Source organism: Epinephelus moara, chromosome 17 (assembly GCF_006386435.1).
Source record: "Epinephelus moara isolate mb chromosome 17, YSFRI_EMoa_1.0, whole genome shotgun sequence".
NCBI lineage: Eukaryota > Metazoa > Chordata > Actinopteri > Perciformes > Serranidae > Epinephelus > Epinephelus moara.
In genome coordinates, this window is record NC_065522.1 from 18345421 (window position 1) to 18366014 (window position 20594).

Consider the following 20594-nt stretch of genomic DNA (forward strand, 5'->3'; position numbering starts at 1 on the left):
TCTGAAACATTTTTTGTGGGTATTTGGCAGACATTTTATTGACCTTTTTATGAGGTTTTGCCAAAGAGATACCATAACCAATTGACCATGAACTTGTTGAATGGGTTCTTCTGACAAGTGTTTTTCTTGGCCAGTAGGGGGAGAGAAAGACTTGCTGCAACATGATGCATTGAGTGTGTCAGTGATGATGATGATGATGCATGGAGATAGATTTCATTTCAGTATTACGTATGATGAGCTAACCTATTATTAGTGAGACAAACATGTACTTGTTATGTACAAAGTAATCCTACTATTGTAATAATGCTGTGTTACACTGCAGAGTAACGAGAGACCATACTCATCAGCTTGCCCCATTTCAGCTTGCAAATGCTGTTATGCTCTAAGGGCTACATCAACCTTTGTGAAGTTTCATTTGACACTGGATTAAAATAGCAATAACTGAATTTTCATTTTGGGTTTATATGCCTTTAACTGCAGCCCTGAGCACACATAGGTCAAAGGACTCCAGTTTCACAGCACTAAATTTAACCCAGCAGCTCTGAGAACTGCCAAGTTCAACGAAACCATTCGCTGTGCACAGAAGCCATGCGCCTGTGGATAGAAAAAGACTGAGGGAATTACAGCCAGTGAGAGGAGCTGACGGGATGGCAGCACTGCCACTGTGGATTCAGAAAGTGCAGGGTATATTGTAAGGAAAAATACTTAGATCCTGCTTACTGATAGTCTGTTTAACAGAGGAAACTCTGTTAAACACACCCTGATGTAGCGTTGTACTTTCAGTCACTGCATCTGGGTGAGATATGTTTTACTTTACATGCAAGTAAAGGCACTGGAGTCACTATGCACCAGACATATAGCAGCAAAACTCAGCTTGCCACTTTTATTTTGGAAAGCAAACTAATATAAATAACTTTTTTAATCATTAGACTATATAAACCTTTAAGATATGTACGTAAAATACGTGGCTATTAACGCATACATTTGCCGTTGCGCCTACAGTGAGAGCTCCATGCGAGGTAAGTAACTCAGGAGAAGCCCAGTGGTCCATGCTGCACTAGAATGAAATGCCGCGCATGCGCAGAGCATGCCAAATTGCCGAGGTTTATTTCATGTGCATTTGGATGAGCAGCATCAAGCCGCTCTCAGTCAGCCAGGAGAGGACCGGAAAAGTTTTAAATGCACCTTCAATGTAAGAGTGTGTGAGCATGTCAGCAATGGGACGGAATAAATACTGGAAAGTTTATTTCACATTTTAGTTATTGGCATGATTATAAATTGGCTGACAACACAGTATCAGTCAGGCTCTACTCTACATTCTGAATACACTGCACACATTTAACTGAAATACAGTGTCTAATGCAATTTATCTTCTATATTCTTAAAATAGGTGTAGATTTCAGGGGGACACAGGGGACGTCTCTGTCAGTATTTACAGTAGAACATGTGTATTTTCTCCAGGTACTCCGGCTTCCTCCCACAGTCCAAAGACATGCAGGTTAATTGGTGACTCTAAATTACCCGTAGGTGTGAATGTGAGTGTGAATGGTTGTCTGTCTCCATGTGTGAGTACGGCACCGTACTGCTTGGTGGAAACCGAGGTATAGCGACAGACAATCATTCACACCCATGGGAAATTTAGAGTCACCAATTGACCTAGCCTGCATGTGTTTGGACTGTGGGAGGAAGCTGGAGTACCCAGAGACAACCCACACTGAGACAGGGAGAACATGTAGGCTCCGCACAGAGGGGCTGTGTTCGAACTGTTGTGAGGTGACAATGCTAACCACTGCACCACCATGCTGCCTGTATGTAATCGTTCTCCCACTTTAGCACAACAGATATTTAAGAGGACTAATTTTCAATCCTGCCACCTAAAAAGAGGCAAACAATGTCTGATGCTCGTCTTTTTAAGTTACATAACAAAGGTAGGAATTTTCTGTAGTGATTATCATTGTCACTAATCTTGAAACCTATTCTGGAGCCCTTCTGTGCGGAGTTTGCATGTTCTCCCCGTGTCAGAGTGGGTTTTCTCTAGGTACTCCGGCTTCCTCCCACAGTCCAAAGACATGCAGGTTAATTGGTGACTCTAAATTGTCCGTAGGTGTGAATGTGAGCGTGATTGTCTGTCTCTGTGTCAGCCCTGTGATAGTCTGGCGACCTGTCCAGGGTGTACCCTGTCTCTCACCCAATGACAGCTGGGATAGGCTCCAGCACCTTGCGACCTCCAACAGGTCTTCAGACATATGGTTCATGAAAAAGTCCCTCCAGAATTTCTTTAGTGTGAGAACAATGCCCGAGTGCAGTGTAACAAACCACTGACTTTGCAAGCTTACATTATGTGATGACAACCTGGTCTCCATGACAACGGTGCAAACTCCATCCTGGGATGAAAACCATGAGATGCAGCTGAAAGTGCAGGAAAAAGCTGGTAAGTTGACCTTGAGGTTTCTTTTCCTTCTCGTTCTTCTTCCTCTTATTATTATCATGTTTTTTATAATGACTCTACAGTAACACTGTCATAAGGACTGTTGCTGATGGAGGGATTTTATTGTGACAGTATCAAGGGGAAGTGGTGTGTGTGTATTACAGTGAGGCTGTGACAGTGGTGAGGAGCTGGATGAGGGAGAGACAGAGAAGGTGGAGTGCAGGCTACAGACAGCTCTGACACAGCGGGGTCCAGGGCTCTGCTTCTTCTCGGCCCGGCGGCTGACTCTAACGGTCCGTGTGCCTCTTCACGAGGTGACCCGCAACCTGGACTACAGAGCAGGGGGAGCAGAGAGGACACAGGAATGAAAGAGGAATAAAAGGAGACAGCCAAAGGGTACGAAAAAAAAAGGGAGCGACGTCGCAAACGAGCCACCGAGGAGGAGACAGACCCCGGCCAGACGAGCACGGATACAGGGAGGCAAAGAGGAGGAGGACTCACAAGGGAAGAACGGCTGATACACAAGACGAGAGAAGAGCTATTATCACCAGGGTAAGTTCCTTATCAACACATCCAATGGACGGGGCGTGTTTGCGCCTGAGCAGACGAGTTATCCTATGCACATGTGTGTGTGTGTGAAGGCGACATATTCCCTTTAAACGCCCCCATCAAGTCGCACCAACGGCTGTTTCTGCTAAAGCACGACTTGCTAGCTAACTTCTCGCATCCTAACGGCTGCCTCAGTGACATGTTAGCTAAAGCGGGAAAATACGCGCCTCTTTAATTGTTTAAACTTTAAAAATGTGGCAAGAGTTGGCTGAAATTGACATTTAAAGCGACTTGTGTTGCTTTCACACACATGCCACCGGCTCCAACTCAACACACACTGTGGTTAAACTGGCCGTAGCCATCATGAGTATTAGCTTAGTCATTACTGTACACCAGCGGGCCAGAAGTCAATCAGTGTCCGTGTCTGTGGGCGTGTTACCGGACAGGCTGGGCTTCTAAAAATCACGGGGGCTCCTCGTTAATGTCACGACAGGCTTGAGTAGCTGTAAGGTGGACATTTTGCCTCTTTATAATAAAGGCCGCGGCCCGAGTGCAGTCAGTCAGTGCGCATGGATGCTGCGGGGACACCGACCGTTGCACGTTACCGACGGCGGGCAGTGGCACGCTCTGCGCGCACTAGGCCGCAGCCACCCTCCGCTATCCTCCCCAACACTGCAGACAACTAACATGCCTCCATAAGGGGACACACTGCCACATTATTTAACACCATATGTTGAGTTTACAGCAGGAGAGGTGGTTAAAGGAGTCCGGGGATCCCTGGTTGAAATTTGATTTATGGGTCATGAGGGCGGATTAGCGGCTCCGGTTTAACGTTTCACCCGGTCAGAAGCCACTCTGACGTTAATTAAGCAGTGCAGCCCTTATCTTCTGTAGCATATACTTTTATTAAAATATTTTTTAAGTTAGTCGACAAACCTTTTGTCACCAACTGTCATGTATTGTACTCGTGACAGGCAGCTCATGGTGCCACATCCCAAAAAGTTTGGTGAATGACTCACAGTTTGCCACGTACATTGATGTTTGAAAAATTGCAGCTCCTCTTCTAACCTTTCATTTGTTTTAATTTATTTTATTTTTTTGTACAGTAGGGCTGTGCATGGTGCTGCTAACAGGTGCCATGTTTCTGTTGCTTAATTTAGCTCTGCCCGGTGCTGAGCGTTGAATTAAAGTGTCACTTCCTCTGCACCCACATGTTTTAATTGGTGCCACCAGCCAACTCCCCATTCACTGTACATGTTGTTCTGCTGAGAGACTGACACATATTCACCATATGGAACTGAGTGACAGTGGTCCTCAACCAGAGGTCACACCCCTCCACACTGGGGTCATTGAGGGAGTCACAGCGGGTCCCTAGAAAAATGGGGAGTAGTTTATTTTAATTATTAAATTCACTAGAAGTTATCCCAATGCCAGTAGGAGTCATAATAATGAGTACTCTGATCAAAGGTTTCACTTCCTCCACACTTGTCTCCATAACTGTGGCTGACTGTAACTATAGAAGTCTGGTCTTAATCATTTATAATGACCAAAATCTCTCCAAATGGAGGTCCCTGAAACACGTGTGTATCAATTTAGTGGTCTTTGACATGAAGAAGGTTGAGAGCCAGTCGTCTAATTTGTATAATACTTATGCTTGGATATATAAATATAGATCCAGTGTGTGCACCACGATTAGTTGAGTCTGACCTGAAAGTAAATAGTTATATCAGCCTGAATAAATAGTGTAAGAAGATAAAATATTACAATATGTTTGACAGTATTTTCAGTGTGGCTTTGCAATCAGATTTAATACACACAGCACAGTGTATATAAAACTGTCAAGTACTGAAAGCTGGTTTTGAACATCTGGTCATATTTTTATCCTTTAATCAATTATATTTATTGTTTGAAATTATAATTTTGCAACATTTAATGTTTGAGAACTTTGGCCCCTTTTGTTTCGTGAAAAAACATGTTCATAGTTATCAAAAAACGGAATGGAAAACTGTTGTTTTGGTATCAAATCCACATTAGTATCAACAAATTTCAACCATTAATCCAGTCTTAGTAAAGGCATGAAGCACTCTTTTCACTCATAACATTGCATCACATGTGCACCTGGCCCTCACCTGCAAAATATCACTCATATGAAGATGTACAGACAAGGGAGAGACTCATAATGGTCAGAGAGGGACACAAAAGACCACAAAGAGAAGCAAAACGACTGAAAAAAGACACAAAATCACTTCAAATAGTCACAAAATTACCACAGGAAGACACAAAACGATTGATAAAAGACACAGAATCACTTCAAATAGTCACAAAATTACCACAGAAAGACACAAAACGATTGATAAAAGACACAAAATTACTTTTAAGAGTCACAAAAGTATCACAAAAAGACAAAAAATTATACTTGAGACACAAAATTACCACAAAGGGGCATAAAACAAGTGAAAAAAGAGACAAAATCACTTTAAATAGTCACAAAATTAGCACAAAGAGACACAAAATGAGTGAAAAAAGACACAAAATTAGCACAAAGAGACACAAAATGAGTGAAAAAAGACACAAAATTACACCAGAGAGACACAAAACAACTGAACAAAGACAAAAAAGTTACATCAGAGAGATCCAAAATTATCACGTAGAGACAAAAAAACAAAGAGAGATGTTTAACGACTACAAAGAGATGCAAAACAACATCAAAAAAAGACAAACCACCTTAAAGTCTGTGTGTAGTGCGTAGGAGAGGTGAAGGGGCCCTTTGCATATCTGTGTCCAGGGGTCTAATGTGTCATAATCCAAAATCAATACACCGCCTAGTCTTGATGGTAAATGTGCCTGCTATCATTTTGCTGAATCAGTTATGAACAGGTATTTTAACGCCTACATCCTGTGTGTTGGCCTCCACAGCAGGCATGGCAGATGCAGAGCTGGACTTCCAGACAGGTGATGCCGGGGCATCCGCCACCTACCCCATGCAGTGCTCTGCTCTGCGTAAAAATGGCTTTGTTGTGCTGAAAGGCCGACCCTGCAAGATCGTTGAGATGTCCACCTCCAAGACTGGCAAGCACGGCCACGCTAAGGTCAGTAAATCTTTCTCTCTTTGATAAACATATAGTGCGTGTTTGAAACAAGTCTTACGTAAGGGTTACTGGAGGGAAAGTGTCAGTGAATGATCACTCTGCTACCCATTTATCTCTGGAATAAACACAAGTTCACAGTCATGAATATTAATGCACATTAATGGACACTTCCACTCTGTGCAACAACAATAATGTGTCCCTGCTGGGTTACAATTATAAATTATGTTTAAATGTGATACACTTACTTATTCATAGCCAAATTCCATTTTTAAAGGTAACTCAAGTACCTGCTTCACACATTGGGCATTGAATATGTTATACCTTTTTCTCTAAAGTAGACATTTTGTGTAGGGATACACCTCATTTAGAAAGCTGGTTCATCCTCTCTGTGTGTTTTCTGCTTGTGCAGGTTCACCTGGTCGGGATCGACATCTTCTCTGGAAAGAAATATGAAGACATCTGTCCCTCCACCCACAACATGGACGTCCCCAACATCAAGAGAATGGACTACCAGGTGAGAGTATATTGTTAAAATACAGTTCTACCTGAGTCTGTCCCTCACTAGCACTCAGAACAAATGCTGTACTTGCTATGCAAAAGTCCACTTGGCAGATAACTAGGGCTGCCTCCTCTTAGTCAGTAAGATATTATGAGCTGATGAGTGAGTTTTGTAATGTTTCGCCTGAGGGGAGTGAATAGTCACGTATCAGATATCACAGTAATAAACACAAATATGCTTTAATAAGCATGAGACTTGCCGAGATAATTCTACATGGCTGCTAGGGGACAGTTAACAGTTGTATGATTATTTGAGAAAGCCTCGTGATTATTAGTCATCTAAGGATTTCATTCAAAGAGAAACAAGTGGTGTAAATGTTAGAGGAACATGCTGGTAATTGTTTGAAATCACAGGGTATAAATCCTTAAATGACTGCTCGAAACACACGCGCATGAAGAGAGCATCATATGTGGGTTTAGCTTTGCCAAAATTGATCAGATCTCCACTGGCTGAACTTAGCTACTGTTTGTGCATGAATTGAACTTTATGTGCTACATTAAAAACGTATGAATCACAAGCATACCTCCACCTGTTAGTTCAGTAGTTCAGAAACGCCTGCCTGTATCTAATCGCTCTTTTCTGTTTGTCCTGTTTCTCCCCAGCTGATTGGGATCCAAGATGGCTACCTGTCCCTGCTCCAGGACAGCGGGGAGGTGAGAGAGGACCTGAAGATTCCCGAGGGAGACCTGGGCAAAGAGATAGAGAGCAAGCACGAAGCCGGAGAGGAGATCCTGGTCAGTGCTCTCATTTCGCCTCACACTCTTTCCTACTGTTCTGAAACTTTCACGGTGATGTGATGTGGAGAGCATCACGAAACCCTGTGAACACAGTAAAGTGAAGTAAGTAGGAAGACACATTTAACATAGAATCTAATCTGTGTGCTCTTTCAGATCACTGTTCTAAATGCAATGGATGAAGAAGCTGCAATTGGCATCAAAGCCTTGGGTAAATAAGCCACTGCAGGTAAATACAGAGCCACAGCTGTATCGACACGCAGCTGTCCTCTCACCCCCCCCCAACTACCGCCTGACCCCAGCCTGCCTGAAGAGGAGTGCGTGCGCGCGTGTGTGCGTGTGCGTGTGTGTGTGTGTGCTATGTAAAATTATGTATGCGTGCGTGTGTTTGGGTATTACACCACAAGCCACAAGCATGTGCCATGCCAGTGCAAGTGCGTGTGATGTCATGTACATGTACAGTTTCCTGTTCATCATTGGACCAAGGGGAAGGCAACTCCAGTCGACGAGATCCGAGGCCGAGATTTGATGCTTAGATTTTTACCTCTGGTCAGTAGGCGGTTTGTTGATTATTAGCAAGGGGACGGGCTCCAGCTGCTCCACCCCTTCACCCCACCCTCAGCGCCATTTCACTGGAGTTGTATGATTGCATGTGAGCTACAAATTGATTGACTGATAGAAAATATTTAATTTCTGTGCCTTCAGTTCCATTTTTGCTGACTTCTCCGGTTTAATTGGAACCTGCCATGTGAAATGACTTTTCTCTGATGCCCCCAATTCTCCAACTTGTCTCTCTTCTCCGACAGATTTAATTGGCTAAGTAGTATCACGCGAGATGATTTAACGCAAGCAACGCAACACAAGGTCTGTGAGTTTCCTGGTCGCTAAACAAGTGCTACAAATGCATCACGTGTCGAAATAGAAATTTAATTATTTCTAATAAATCATCAGTTATAGGTCTGGGTCCGAACCAGACCCCTAGGAATGCCAATTAGCCTTGCAGCAATGTTTCTCTAGTGGTCACTCGCAGTATTGCAGCCCAAAAACCATTTTCCCCATAGACCACCATTACAAAAGACACATCTTTAAAACTACTGATAGGGCACCTCGAACTACACACAAGGGCAATTATGAATCTTTCTATTCTGAATTTTTGAGCCATGGTGGTTTCATATTTGTAAAACTACCCTGGAGACGAGAAAAGCGATTTAAAAATCTGTGATGTCATCATAATGTAAAATCCATGAGCCAAGAAATACCACTGCACATATTCAGTGGGCCACATATTCCAGAAGTAAACCCGGAAGCTAGAAAACTTTTTTGGCGTATGTGCCAGGTGAGCAACTCCATTGGAATGAATAGGCGCCATCTTGGCATCCGATATCTAAACGAATCCACGGTCCACACCCAGGGTCACCAAATCGCCTACTGCCTTTGGTATATAGAAACAATGACAACATAATTTAAAATGATATGCATATCCACTCTACTGGAAACATCCATGTTTTTCCACATTACTGCATAACATTTTTTTGTGTGTATATATTTGTTTAAACTGGACATATTTCTAATTGATGAAATGTAACTAATTTGAGGAGTGTACTGACGCCTGTAAGAAGAGCTACTGTGGATTTGCCTACCCCTTCATGTACTTCCTGTCTTATGTTAACACTATTACGAGCATGTGTATCATTTATACGTAGCACTATCAAATATAAATGAAAGCTTATGGTTCATATTGTATTTTTGAAGCAAAGTTGTATGGGTTTTTTTTGTTTTGTTTTCTGTGGGTTGCACTTCATTTTACAGCCTGATCTAGCCAGTTGCTTCCTGTAAAGAAACAGCTCGTAGCATTGTTGTAATTGTTGGGTCAAACTGTTTCATGCACTTTCTTTCCCGCACTCTTCTCTCCTGCAAACTGTGGGCTGTAGAATAAAGTGTCCAAACTGTCAGTTGTGCAATGTTCCCTCTGCAGAGGCTAGTTAAAACACTGTCTCATTAAAAAAGAATATTTCTCATGTGTTTATTTTTTTTTTTTTTTGTCTTGAACACCTTCCTCCTCTGACTTTTCTTTCCTCTTTCCTCTCATTCCTCCCCCCTCTTTGTAATTTCTGTTTCAGGGGCAAACGAGATGCACTGGACCTGGGGGAAAAAGGAGGGGATATTGCCTCGTCAATGCTATCCTCCCTCTTTTTTCTTTCTTTTCGTCTTTGTTTTTCATACTCTCTCTCTCCCTCACTCTGTTTTCTGACCCTCCTTTGGGTCCAATTAGAACTTTAATAAATAATTGGAAACGGTAAACAAACATTCTCTATGTACGTGCACACATCTGAGTCTGGGCGAACAGATGTAAATATAAAAAGGTCAGAGGTGTGGATGAAGGTCTCGCTAATGACTGAGTAGGGTTATGAATATTCAGTAGCTGCTCTATCAGGGAAAAGAAAGGTGGTGATGTCACAACGGTTTTGTTTTTTACATGTTCCCCTGTTATACGAAGGGCTTCAACTTTACATCTGCATTTTTCTGTTGAGGCTTGTTCAGTGTGTGCCACAGGGTTGAGTACTAGGTTTGGTGTTTTCTGTGTGGAGATCTGAACAAGCCCCCCCTGCTGTCCTCAAAGTTGCTCATTAAACAAGGTTACCAACATGGCACACCACGATTCGTTTTCTGTCTCGAGGATTTGTCAAAAGGAAACAAAACCCTGCTTTGAACTCAAACAAATTCTGTTTAAAAAAAAAAGTCCTTCTTCCACTCCTTCTAAAGCCCTTTGCAGAGGTCCTCAGAGCTGGCCTTCACACTGCTCATGAGTGGGATGTAATTTGGCATCCTCCTGGATTTTTTAACGATGATTCAGGAGGCAGATAACTTGTGGCAGTTTGGTATCCTTACTTTCTGTTCATACAGCAAATCCAAACTGTGCAGAATGTCTCCATGGCCAAAAAAATAAAAAAAATAAAGATGACACAAACTGTTGGGACGTTTGCTTGTCGTTTTATTTGGCAACATGAAAGCTTTAAAACAGCAGAGACTTCATTTGTGGTCACCGACCCTGATGGAAACCAGCGACACATGAAATATTTCAGTTATAGTAGTGTTCATCAGTGTGCGTGTGATTTTAGCGGACACATGTTGATTTAATCCACCTACTCTAAATTTAACTAAGTGTTGCTGAAAGTTTGCCTCTAATCTTTTGAGGGAGCAGAGTCACTACAGAGACACTGATCCCTTTCACTGACGTCGTAATTCTGAATGTTAGTATACAAAGAATAAGCTCTGGTTCGTGCAGTCTTGCTTTGTACAAGATATTAACACTTCAGTACACACGAGCACCTCCAGAACGGCTTTACAGTGTAGCTAAAATAATCTATTTTAAAAATTAACATCATATGTAAAAAGTCAAAGCTGGATGTTTACAGAAGCATGTAACCATGAGGACCACTGATCGCTCATTAACGTAAAAACAAGATACTGTACAGGAAATTAAAACACAAATCATGTGGCATCATCCAGACAAGTTACTTTGTTTGTTTCTTAAGAAGATGATCCAATGCTCGTCTGAAAGGTTCCCCGAAATCTTGAGTGGAGCTGTGAAGTCTCACTGACGACGAAGGTGAAGGTGGCTGTGAGTTACTTGCCGTGGTGGTAGAACCTCTGCCCACTCTGGCTGTGGGGGAGGAAGCCGTGGCGAGGAGCGCCCTGGGGAGAGCTCTGGAATGGGGCCTGGTGATGGAAACACAGAACATGATGAAATTACTTGTATTTTTCACAATCAGTGGAGTGTACATCATGAACAGATACACATGACGACAGCATGAAAAGGCTGACTTCAAGAGGAAGTGCATCCAAGTGTTGGAGGAGACTTTGACAGGTCAGCTGTAAACACAAGTAACATGTAAATAATTTAAATGCAACACTGAAGGAAGCAAAACTGTTGGAGGAGGCCTCAAGGTGGCACCAGAGGGAAAGCTATCACTGGTTTACAGGGTCCGATGAAGATGAATGAAAGGGTTTAATGAAAAGAGCAGAGTGTGTGATTTGGGATTCACCTTTGCAGTGGGAATCTGGACCGCCATTGACGGTGTGGGCAGCAGTCCTGGAGCAGAAGGATGTATGGCTGGTGGGTGCATCGGCCTCAAAGCACCCTGTCAGAACATCAACAAGAGAAGCAACAAAAAAATGTAATCAGATAAGGAAGTGATGACCTAAACCTTTATGTTTATGTTCTCATTTGTAGGACTTCAGAATTGTAAAAAAAAAAATACACATCCCCTCTTTTTAGAAGTTTTTATTGAGTGTCTCAAAATTCTCAGTTAATATGTCATTTCTTACTGCATCAGTGAAGCCTGACTGTTGGTTGGCATGTTCCAGCTGCTTCTGAAGGGGTATCCCTGCTCCGGGAATGTAACCTGCACGAGACACAGGGGTTACCATTTATAATCAATCCTTTACATCAAATACAGAACCCATATTGAAGTGATTTCAACTTTTTATTTGGGTTGTACTTGACTGTTGATAGTCATAAGAAGGGTCTAGCATTGAAACAGCAGACGAACTGACCAGGTTGGGAGGTGAAATGACTGTGGACAGGGTAGCCAGGCTGCTGGTGGGGGAGGTACTGCATGGCCTGAAACGCAGACGCACCTGTGGAAGAATGACAGCAACTTTTGCCTTTAACAGCCCATATCCAGATTACAAAACCTGAAGAGAAAGACCGTTTGCACTATACTACAGTAATGGTGATGATGTGTGATCCCTAGCACTTAAACAGACATGTGTCCTTTACCTCTGATCTGAGAGCTGCTAGCAAAACTGACAGGTACTGATGGTCCAGGGGCGTATGTGGAGGGATGCTGGGCCTGAGCGACCCCATAGGGCTCATGGACGCCCTGACCCCCGCTGAACTGTCCGTGTTCTGCTGAGCCTGAGCTGAACCCGGGTGTCTGATAGTGACGTGCCTAAAAAAGATAGCAGGAGACATGATCAGTGTATAGGGTCTGTGACAAGATATCTTAGACAGATATTTGAGTGAAACAGCCCTTTACTCACTGGAATGACAGCAGCAGGGAACAGCTGTTTACTACGTTCTCCAAGTAGTGCACCAGGTCGACTGTGGCTGACTGGGCTACCTGAGAGAGGCAAAGAGACGGATCAGTTCACTACTACTAGTATCGAACAGACAATCTTCCAGATAGCCCAGGTGAGGTTCGCCATATTGATACTTGAAAACTGCCTCACCTTGAATGCTGAGGAGGTGCTGCCCTGCGTGCATGGGCAAGCTGGGTTGGTAGCTGGCTGACGTCAGTGTTGTGATATCACTAGAAAGGAAAAACATGCTACTGAATATCAAAAATACCTAAGTAAACTTCTGGATTGAAAGTACTGTAAAGCAGCAGCATCCTCACAACCTCTGCTCCTTTCTGCGCCTCTTCTCCTCTTCATGAAGTACTTTCTTGAGCTGTAAGAAGAGCTGGTGTTTCTCCTCTTGGAGTCCCTGAAGTTTTTCGCCCATCTTCATTACCTGAAGTTCAGATTGTGGTTAGGAATGTTAGTATAAGATAACAGATTGTCAAATATAATTTGTCCCAACCCAAGGTATGACACCAAAGCACACACAGATTGCATGTAAAATGTTTTCATTTGTTTCCAACCTGTTCTTTGGTTTCCTCCAAAGACATCCTCTCCTCTATTTCTTTCGTCCTCTTCCTCTCTTCCTCCTCTTTCATCTTCTGCTCCATCATTTTATCCACCTCTTCCTCCTCTGAAAGGTTATAATCGCGTTGTTAAGCAAAGGAAAACACAGTTAAATCCATACACACCCTGGACAGGTCACCAGACTATCACAGGGTTGACACATGGAGACAGACAACCATTCACACTCACATTCACACCTACGGACAATTTAGAGTCACCAGTTAACCTGCATGTCTTGATTGTGATTGCAGGAGGAAGCTGGAGTACCTGGAGAAAACCTGAGCATGCAAACTCTGCACAGAGGGGCTCCCACACCCCGGGGTTCGAACCAGGAACCCTCTTGCTGTGCGTCAAAAATGTCATCTGATAATCTCAATATAGTCCAGCCCTATGTGCACCAAGTCCAATTATGGTAACCATCATTTATAATTCATAATAAATCCATAGTATCCTGAAGTGAATATGTTAGGCAGAGGAGTTGTTTGCAGTATTACACACAGACAGACATCCATGACACCCGTCACACCATATATCATAATCATAGTATTTCTGAGTGACTAGAGAAAGCTGCATATATGGGAGAATAATGAATAGAGGCTGGGGATGTTGTAGAGCTGGAGGCACAATCTAAGAGTCCTTAGTCCTTGCACTAGGCCAGTTTTTAACACACACACACACAGTGTCTGCCCACCTTGTCTCTTGCGCTCTCTCTCCCTCATGATGTGTTTGTGGAGGGCTCTGGCCATCGCGTTGGACAGCTTGGGTCTCTCCAGCAGGGCGGGCATGGTGACAGGCAGTGGAGGGGCCAGCTGGTGGAGATACAATCTTCAGTTTACCAGTTACGAAAATAACAAGATATAACCAGTGTACATGTAATGGTGTCGATTATCTTGGCCATATCTCACTTGAGGTGACAGACCAAAGATACAACGATAACGGTTAAAGGCCTAGCTGCTATTGCTAACAGCTAAGTTAGCATTGTTAGCTTTAGCTGCTGTTTACTCACAGTCTATTTCGGTATAATGCATCAACGAGTGTGGTATGTTACAAGACGAATATGTGTGAACCTTAGACATGCAAACCAGCGGCAACAGTTTTCTTTTTCAACAACTGGAGCTAGCAAGCCGCTTAGCACTAGCGTACGCATTTATGCTATCTGTTCCAGTGAGCGTTAACAGTAACTGTGGCGGAGTGATAAACTACGAAGTATCTTACTTTTGTTGCTGTGTGGGTCGTTTAATAAGAACCTAACCGTCTTCCGGTTGTCAATTTGAGGCGACTTGACTGTGTCTGGAGCAGCTATATAACATAAATTCAAAACTTAATACTCAAAATATAAACAGAGCGGTTTGCAGCCCGGATGCTAATGTTCGTTTCCGGTTCCAGGAAGGAGAACGTCCGCTCTTTTTCCCCATCGAATTGCATTGTGGGAATTGTAGTTTCTGCTGTGTTTTGTCGGAAAGCTCAAACTTTCGTACTGCCTGTCTTACTTGGACGCTTTAATTGTGTGGATATAATGTGCGAAACGTTTCAGAAACACAAAAGCAGGGTTTATTACCGACATTTACAGATCTTGACGTGGTCTTCTTCAAAAAATAATCTGGATACTCACTTCTTATTTTATTGAGTCATTCAGTTTAATGGGTAAATATCACATTAAAATATACAAGTGGTCTAACAGATTATTTTTTCCCCCAAAGTCTTACATTTTTTATCAAAATGCTTAAATAACTATGTCAAAAAGGGGCCGCCCATTACAGGAGGATGTGAGGGCAGCAGTGAGGGAGATGAAAACCTGCAAGTTGATGGGAGTGAAGCAACAGGGAGCTTGGAAAAGATGGGAGAACGGGGTCAAGAGGAAAGAGACCTGGGCTGAGATTGAGAAAGATGAGCCGCATCAAATTTCTTATCCAGCCAGTGTATGATGTCTCTAAGCCCATCAAATCTGCACACATGAGGCAAAGCAGAGTCACCAGCGTGCCCACTGTGCTCCCAGCAAGGAAGCCTTGAGTACATTCTCAGCTGCTACCCAAAGGCACTTGGAGAGGCACGGTACTGATGGAGGAGCACAAGTTGAGTGGGCAAGGCAGTTCCAATTCTCCGAGCAGGCCATTGCCTGTTGGGAGTACTGGTCTGAGACTGTTAGCAGGCTGGATGCAGAGGGAGGTGTCCCCCAGTGGAGGTTGGATGCAGGGAATTCTCAGCCCTGTCTTTAGTCAGAGCCTTCAGCCATTTGAGTGTCGAGGGAGAGAGGAAAGAGAAAGTATTAACAAAGCGACAGAGAGGGCTTAAAGATGACTGTGGCTCAAAAGAGGAGAGCAAGGGAGTCGAAAGTAGCCATCAATACTAGATCAGTCCTGGCTGGGTCACCTGGAGGAGAGTGTATGATGTGAAGGACCTGATGATTCCAGAACATCACTTAAGTTGTGCCCAGAGGCCTCAGTAGATGTATGAACACAGCGTTCAGCTTCCATCAGACTTTGAATCTAATCATGTTGGACACAAAGACATGCTGCAATGATACTGTATGTCCTCTTCATTCTGCCAAAGACATACTGTACATGTACATGTGCTTCTGATTTCTCTGACTTTTACCAGTAAAAAGTCAGTAAAACAGTAAAATGGACTTGATTTATCTTCTGTAATAAACTGGAGAATGTCTGGTCTATCTCATGGATTGGAAAACTTTACTATGAAAGAAGCATTTTTGGTCCAAAAACAAATTTGTCTGGAGCAACAAAACATATTTGAGCCTTAGTATGAAGGTAATATTAAAGGTTAAGTGTATAGAATTTAGAGGGATAAACTGGCAGAGATTGAATTGTTTTCTTTTGTAGATTATCTCCTAAAAATAAAATTTTTTGTGTTTTAGTTACCTTAGAATGAGCCGTTTCTATTTATATAGTGAACAGGCTGCACTGCCGCGTTTCTACAGTAGCCCAGAATGGACAAACCAAGCACTGGCTCCTGACAGGGCCGCTAAGCTTGAGTTGGCCACCATAGTAGTAATGTGATACTGCTGTATTCAGGGTTTTTACTGGTTTAAATCAATAGGTCCAGGGCACCCAGTAGCTCAGTGGGTAGAGCTGGCATCCCATGTACAAAGGCAATGTCGTTGCCGCGGCGGCAGCAGGGTCGAATCCAGCCCAGCTTAATCTGTCCTGTTCAATAAAGGCACAAAGAAGTCCAAAATAATAGTTAAAAAAAAAGATTCACTAGGTCCATACCTCTGTGGATAGTTCAGCTCCCTGTAAAAAACACCTGAACAAGGAAGACTGGAGAAATTTGAACCAGGACAGGTTTCAACTTATATTTTTTTAAATAGGTGTGTAGGCTACAAATTTTTATAATTAAAGAATGTAAGAATCACAACAGCCTTAACGAATGAATGACAAATGTTTCTTGGTCAGTACCACAACTCTGCACTAACGATGAGCTTCTCACAAGGGATAATTATCTTTTTGTGATCCTGTAACAAATATAACCAAAGATATATTAAATAAAGACAAGAAACACAATTAGCTTTTCATCACATTTTATCATGTATGGTCATGAGTGGAGAGAAAGAGCCAGTAATGCAGCTGTATACAGAGTTCAAACCTTATTTTTTTTTTAAAAAAAGGAGACAAACTTAAAAAAAAAAAGAAAATTGCACTCAGCTTTACAATACCTTTTTAGAAAGTAAGCCATCTAAAATTAACAATAACAACAACAACAATAATCATAGTAGCAGTCAACGTAATAGTCTTACCACTGAAAGCGGAGGATGATTGTTTAGTCTGAATTCTATTATGCTCCTTCCTAAGGTCAGATGCGGGGCAGCCAACTAGATCCTCGTTCAGACTTCAGCGGCTGGTGAATTTTTTAAAACTCCCTAACCACTTGTATCTCGGGAAACAACTGCTGCAAAACAGTTATCCTTCACTCCGCCAGAGACAAATAACCTGCCTTCAGCTGGTAGATATTATTCATTTCCTAACCTAAAATCATAACACGCTTTACACTCCTACAAGCCAACAGAGTGGACGAACAATGAGCTAACTTCATTGTCGATAAGAGCTGATTTGAACTCACATACTACGCCTTTCTTCCCTTAACCCCGGGGTGACTATATTTACGGCCTAGCTCTAACATTATTTCGTGATGCTTACTCAGTTTTTCAGTAAGGTATGATCATTACGACGCTAGAAAGAAAACTGGCCACGAGACCATTTAACCCAAGTCGCTACCGAAAAGAAAACCGGAGGCAAATACAATTCAGACTGCAGAATAATAAAGACAGAAATGGATGGGAGAGGGGGTAATGAATGGGTGGTGAAAGTGCATTTGACATATTTACTCTGGGAACTCTAGGCTGCTGAGCTGGATTTAATATTTAAATGAATGAATGGTGGAGGAGGTCTCAGAAAGGTGGGTAGTGGTTGGAGGAGGATGGTAGTGGGATCATATTTCCCTTTGGCTGCTCCCGTACACACTCTCATCACTGTAGGCAATGTAGAGGAAAAAGTCCTCTTCGTGATGCTCCTGAGGAAGACAGGAAAAAAGAAATTAGTGCGACATTAAAAATGTAGACGTGAGCTCACTTTAATATAAGTAAGGAAGAAAAACTACGCTGATTAAGACGTATTCAGAGAGCAGGTCCGTGAGGTAGAAAATGACTCTTGCCTGGTACAACAGTCCCATGGTAGCTGAGGTGGGTGGAATGACGTTGTTTACAAAGAAGAAGAGCGCATCCTCAGCTCGCAAGTGGATTCTTTTCCGGATGAGGAAGTAAAACTGGCCCACTGATAAAAGAGGATAAACAAGATTTATAGAATTTTAGATGCTACTGCACTGGGGTCTTTTAAATGTCATCAAGGAACTTTGCACAGTATAAAAATGCTTACCTGTCAGGTCGGAGGGGACAAGGTATTTCTTCTTGTCCAGATCTCCTATTCTGGCTTTGGGGGCTTTCTCCACAATTACCTGAATAAAAGGAAAAACAAGAGCCATTGCAAATGAGTCGGGTACATTTTCCACTGAACAAAGGCTGTGTGTATCAAGCGAGAAGTAGTTTAATAGAGCATTTCACCTTTCTATGAAAAGGGATGTGAGAATACACAAAGTTCTCAGTCAAGCAGGGACGGAAATGTTTTAAACCAGATGTTGCGTTTCATTTTAACAGGACCTCAAACTCGGCATTTTGTACTTGGCCAGTTAAAAAGACAATGGTATATTTATATGTTTAAAAGTCAAACGTGAAACTACTTTTCAGTTCCATCTCTTCAGTCTAAAAATAGGATTACTACCAGAATACTACCTGCCCACACACCAGGCAGAGCATGTCACTGTAGAGCTTAAATAATTAAGATTAGTCGACGGACTGAACATCAACCAGCAACAATTTTAAGTATTAATTGGATTTTATAAGCAACATTTCATTGGTTCCAGCTTCTCAAATGTGAATGCCTGTTTGTTTCTTTCACTTCTATGACAGTAATTAATATCTTTGAGTTTTGGACTATTGATTTTAAACTATTGATCACACAAAACAGGACAAGCATATGTCATCCTGGACTTTGGGAACTTGTGATGGGCTGGTTTATACTATTCCTGGCATTTTACATACCAAATTAGTGTTTAATTAACTGAGAAATAATTGGATGATGGTCATTAAAGCGTTAGTTGCATCAATACATCAAATTTATCACAATCTACATTGCTCTTGTAAAGACAAATAAAGCTCGTCATACATGACAGAAACTCCCAACCCATAAATCTATTGTCAGTTTTGACCCAGTCAGTCATGTTGGATTAGTTTGAGTGTCAAAATGTCAATAGCTGTGGACTATAAAATCTATCTCCAGGAGCCAGGGCGACGTAAACAAGTCTCCTGTTTGTTGACACATACTATTTTAAGGTGCACTGCTGTTAGCGTTTCAACATACAGTCTGAAACTACACCCAGCTACCCGTTCAGACCTCAATCAGGCTGTATACTCAAACTGGTTTACACTGTAGTAACAGCTACGGTCATTCTATCCAATGTGGCATTATGTTAGCTTGTATTTTCTTTGTTATTTAGTAGTATTGTGTTAAATAAATACACACGGAAGGATTATACGAAGCTATCAGGAGCTGGCCTGCTAGGTGCGGGCGTATTTCTTTCTGGTTAACCTCTAACGCTAGCTTAGCTAACTAGTGTGTTGTTTGCTAACATAGCAGTCAACTATAGTGAAAGATAAGGAAAGTTAGGTGTAGTCACAGCTGAAACACATGATTATAAACATATGTATTTTAGTGCGCACACTGAGTGACGTTAGCAAACGGCTAAAGAGCACTAGCATTACACTACGGCTCGCGCTGCCAAGCTAACGTTAGCTACTTACAGGTACCCTGTCCGGATACTTCTTCCTTATTTTCTCGCCTTCGGACCGCCTTTTCTCAAAAGGGTGCTCTTCTTTGTACTGAAACTTCATTGTTAAGAGAGATGACAGACAACAAGTCGGTCACTCCGAGGTTGTCCGATAGCGGGCTTTGCTCAAGGAACTGCTCGAATCGCTGACACACACGACAAAAACAAACGATGCTAACTAGCCGTTAGCTCGTCCACAGCTGTTTTCCTAGTGCGACTGCGGCGGAGGGATACAATAACAACATGACGTTGCAGAGAGTGCAGCTCGCAGGGTGGGGTTTATGCCAAACTAGACCACGTTTGCAGTAATGGAAAAGTGATAATCGTTTTTTATCCAACTGAAATATAGACTCAATCTTTTTTGAGGGGGTTGTGGTCTATAATGGCGTTTACCGTGGGACTATTTTATTTTGATCAACCTCTGCGCGCAGAGACACAGGGCAGGGCGGTGAGGCGGCAGCTGTCCTTGTCATATGACCGAGGCCCAGCAGTTAGCAGCTACATAAGAGAAACTAAAAAACATGCCACATTAAACACTGTCATTTTGGCTTTATATATTAACAGCGCTCTAAATCAGAGTCCTAAGACTTTAGGAGGACCTTAGCAAAATGGGGAATATTGTAAATTAATATGCATTCACTCATTATGTGAGCTCAGTGCTTGAGAATGAATAAATTGGCTTGAAGTTTCGCAATTTCCGCTGTTGCCACAACATTAGTCACAATAACATGTGGTCACTGGGTTCATGAGGATCTTCTGGAACAGAAAATAAAATGAATATTTGATCTGACATATAATATTTAGTAGTCAGAGTCACTGTTTGTCGTTCATGTGCCCACGCTGCTAACCTGTATATCATGCATGTGACTTGCAGCTCTGTGACTCACCCCATCTCCTCATGTGACATCTCCACCTCAGCTCTCCTCCTTGCTTTGACAGACAGATTGCATGAATCTAAAAAGTCCCTCATGTGTTTACAGACTTCTCTTTAATAACAATGGAGACAGTTTTGAAAGTGAAACAGTTTTTCTGCTCAAACCAGAATGTCGTCTAATAATTTTAGGTGATCTGGGTAAAGCTTTTGAGTCTGAATCATTTGTGGACGGGATGTTTTTCAGGTTCAAAATACAGATTTTAGAATATTAATAGTT

At 42.4% G+C, this 20594-nt stretch overlaps 3 protein-coding genes across 6 annotated transcripts; 1 reads left to right on the forward strand and 2 right to left on the reverse strand.

Moving 5' to 3' along the window:
• Positions 1-2631: 2631 nt before the first annotated feature.
• On the forward strand, positions 2632-10016 carry LOC126403993 (eukaryotic translation initiation factor 5A-1). Of its 2 annotated transcripts, none has more exons than XM_050066917.1 (6): positions 2632-2980; positions 5897-6066; positions 6476-6580; positions 7228-7359; positions 7516-7588; positions 9480-10016. In XM_050066917.1, the coding sequence occupies exons 2-5, from the start codon at positions 5899-5901 to the stop codon at positions 7576-7578; spliced, it is 468 nt and encodes a 155-aa protein (XP_049922874.1). In that variant the 5' UTR covers positions 2632-2980; positions 5897-5898; the 3' UTR covers positions 7579-7588; positions 9480-10016. The 2 variants fall into 2 exon arrangements, with proteins under 2 accessions (XP_049922874.1, XP_049922873.1); XM_050066916.1 differs by having other exon boundaries at positions 2637-2980; positions 5894-6066.
• gps2 (G protein pathway suppressor 2) lies at positions 9821-14422 on the reverse strand. Of its 3 annotated transcripts, none has more exons than XM_050066909.1 (11): positions 14266-14422; positions 13742-13859; positions 13008-13117; positions 12765-12877; positions 12595-12674; positions 12406-12485; positions 12143-12314; positions 11917-12000; positions 11689-11765; positions 11406-11501; positions 9821-11079 (listed from the first exon to the last, which is right to left on the reverse strand). In XM_050066909.1, exons 2-11 carry the CDS (start codon positions 13833-13835, stop codon positions 10987-10989), a joined length of 999 nt encoding a protein of 332 aa, XP_049922866.1. In that variant the 5' UTR covers positions 13836-13859; positions 14266-14422; the 3' UTR covers positions 9821-10986. The 3 variants fall into 3 exon arrangements, with proteins under 3 accessions (XP_049922866.1, XP_049922864.1, XP_049922865.1); XM_050066907.1 differs by having other exon boundaries at positions 12595-12692; XM_050066908.1 differs by having other exon boundaries at positions 12762-12877.
• A 2146-nt stretch (positions 14423-16568) lies between these two features.
• On the reverse strand, positions 16569-19659 carry gabarapa (GABA(A) receptor-associated protein a). Its single transcript, XM_050066918.1, has 4 exons — positions 19418-19659; positions 17937-18015; positions 17716-17834; positions 16569-17574 (listed from the first exon to the last, which is right to left on the reverse strand). The coding sequence occupies exons 1-4, from the start codon at positions 19505-19507 to the stop codon at positions 17494-17496; spliced, it is 369 nt and encodes a 122-aa protein (XP_049922875.1). The 5' UTR covers positions 19508-19659; the 3' UTR covers positions 16569-17493.
• Between the last annotated feature and the right edge of the window lie 935 nt (positions 19660-20594).

Coding starts and splice junctions, on each gene's coding strand:
- gps2 (XM_050066907.1), bottom strand. CDS start 13,835: ATGCCCGCCCTGCTGGAGAGACCCAAGCTGTCCAACGCGATGGCCAGA. Junction 12,878..13,007: donor TGGAGGAAACCAAAGAACAG/GTTGGAAACAAA, acceptor TCTGAACTTCAG/GTAATGAAGATGGGCGAAAA. Junction 12,693..12,764: donor AGGCGCAGAAAGGAGCAGAG/GTTGTGAGGATG, acceptor GATATTCAGTAG/CATGTTTTTCCTTTCTAGTG.
- gabarapa (XM_050066918.1), bottom strand. CDS start 19,507: ATGAAGTTTCAGTACAAAGAAGAGCACCCTTTTGAGAAAAGGCGGTCC. Junction 18,016..19,417: donor AGTATCCGGACAGGGTACCT/GTAAGTAGCTAA, acceptor CCTTTTATTCAG/GTAATTGTGGAGAAAGCCCC. Junction 17,575..17,715: donor CCATGGGACTGTTGTACCAG/GCAAGAGTCATT, acceptor TGTCTTCCTCAG/GAGCATCACGAAGAGGACTT.
- LOC126403993 (XM_050066917.1), top strand. CDS start 5,899: ATGGCAGATGCAGAGCTGGACTTCCAGACAGGTGATGCCGGGGCATCC. Junction 6,067..6,475: donor GCAAGCACGGCCACGCTAAG/GTCAGTAAATCT, acceptor CTGCTTGTGCAG/GTTCACCTGGTCGGGATCGA. Junction 7,360..7,515: donor AAGCCGGAGAGGAGATCCTG/GTCAGTGCTCTC, acceptor GTGCTCTTTCAG/ATCACTGTTCTAAATGCAAT.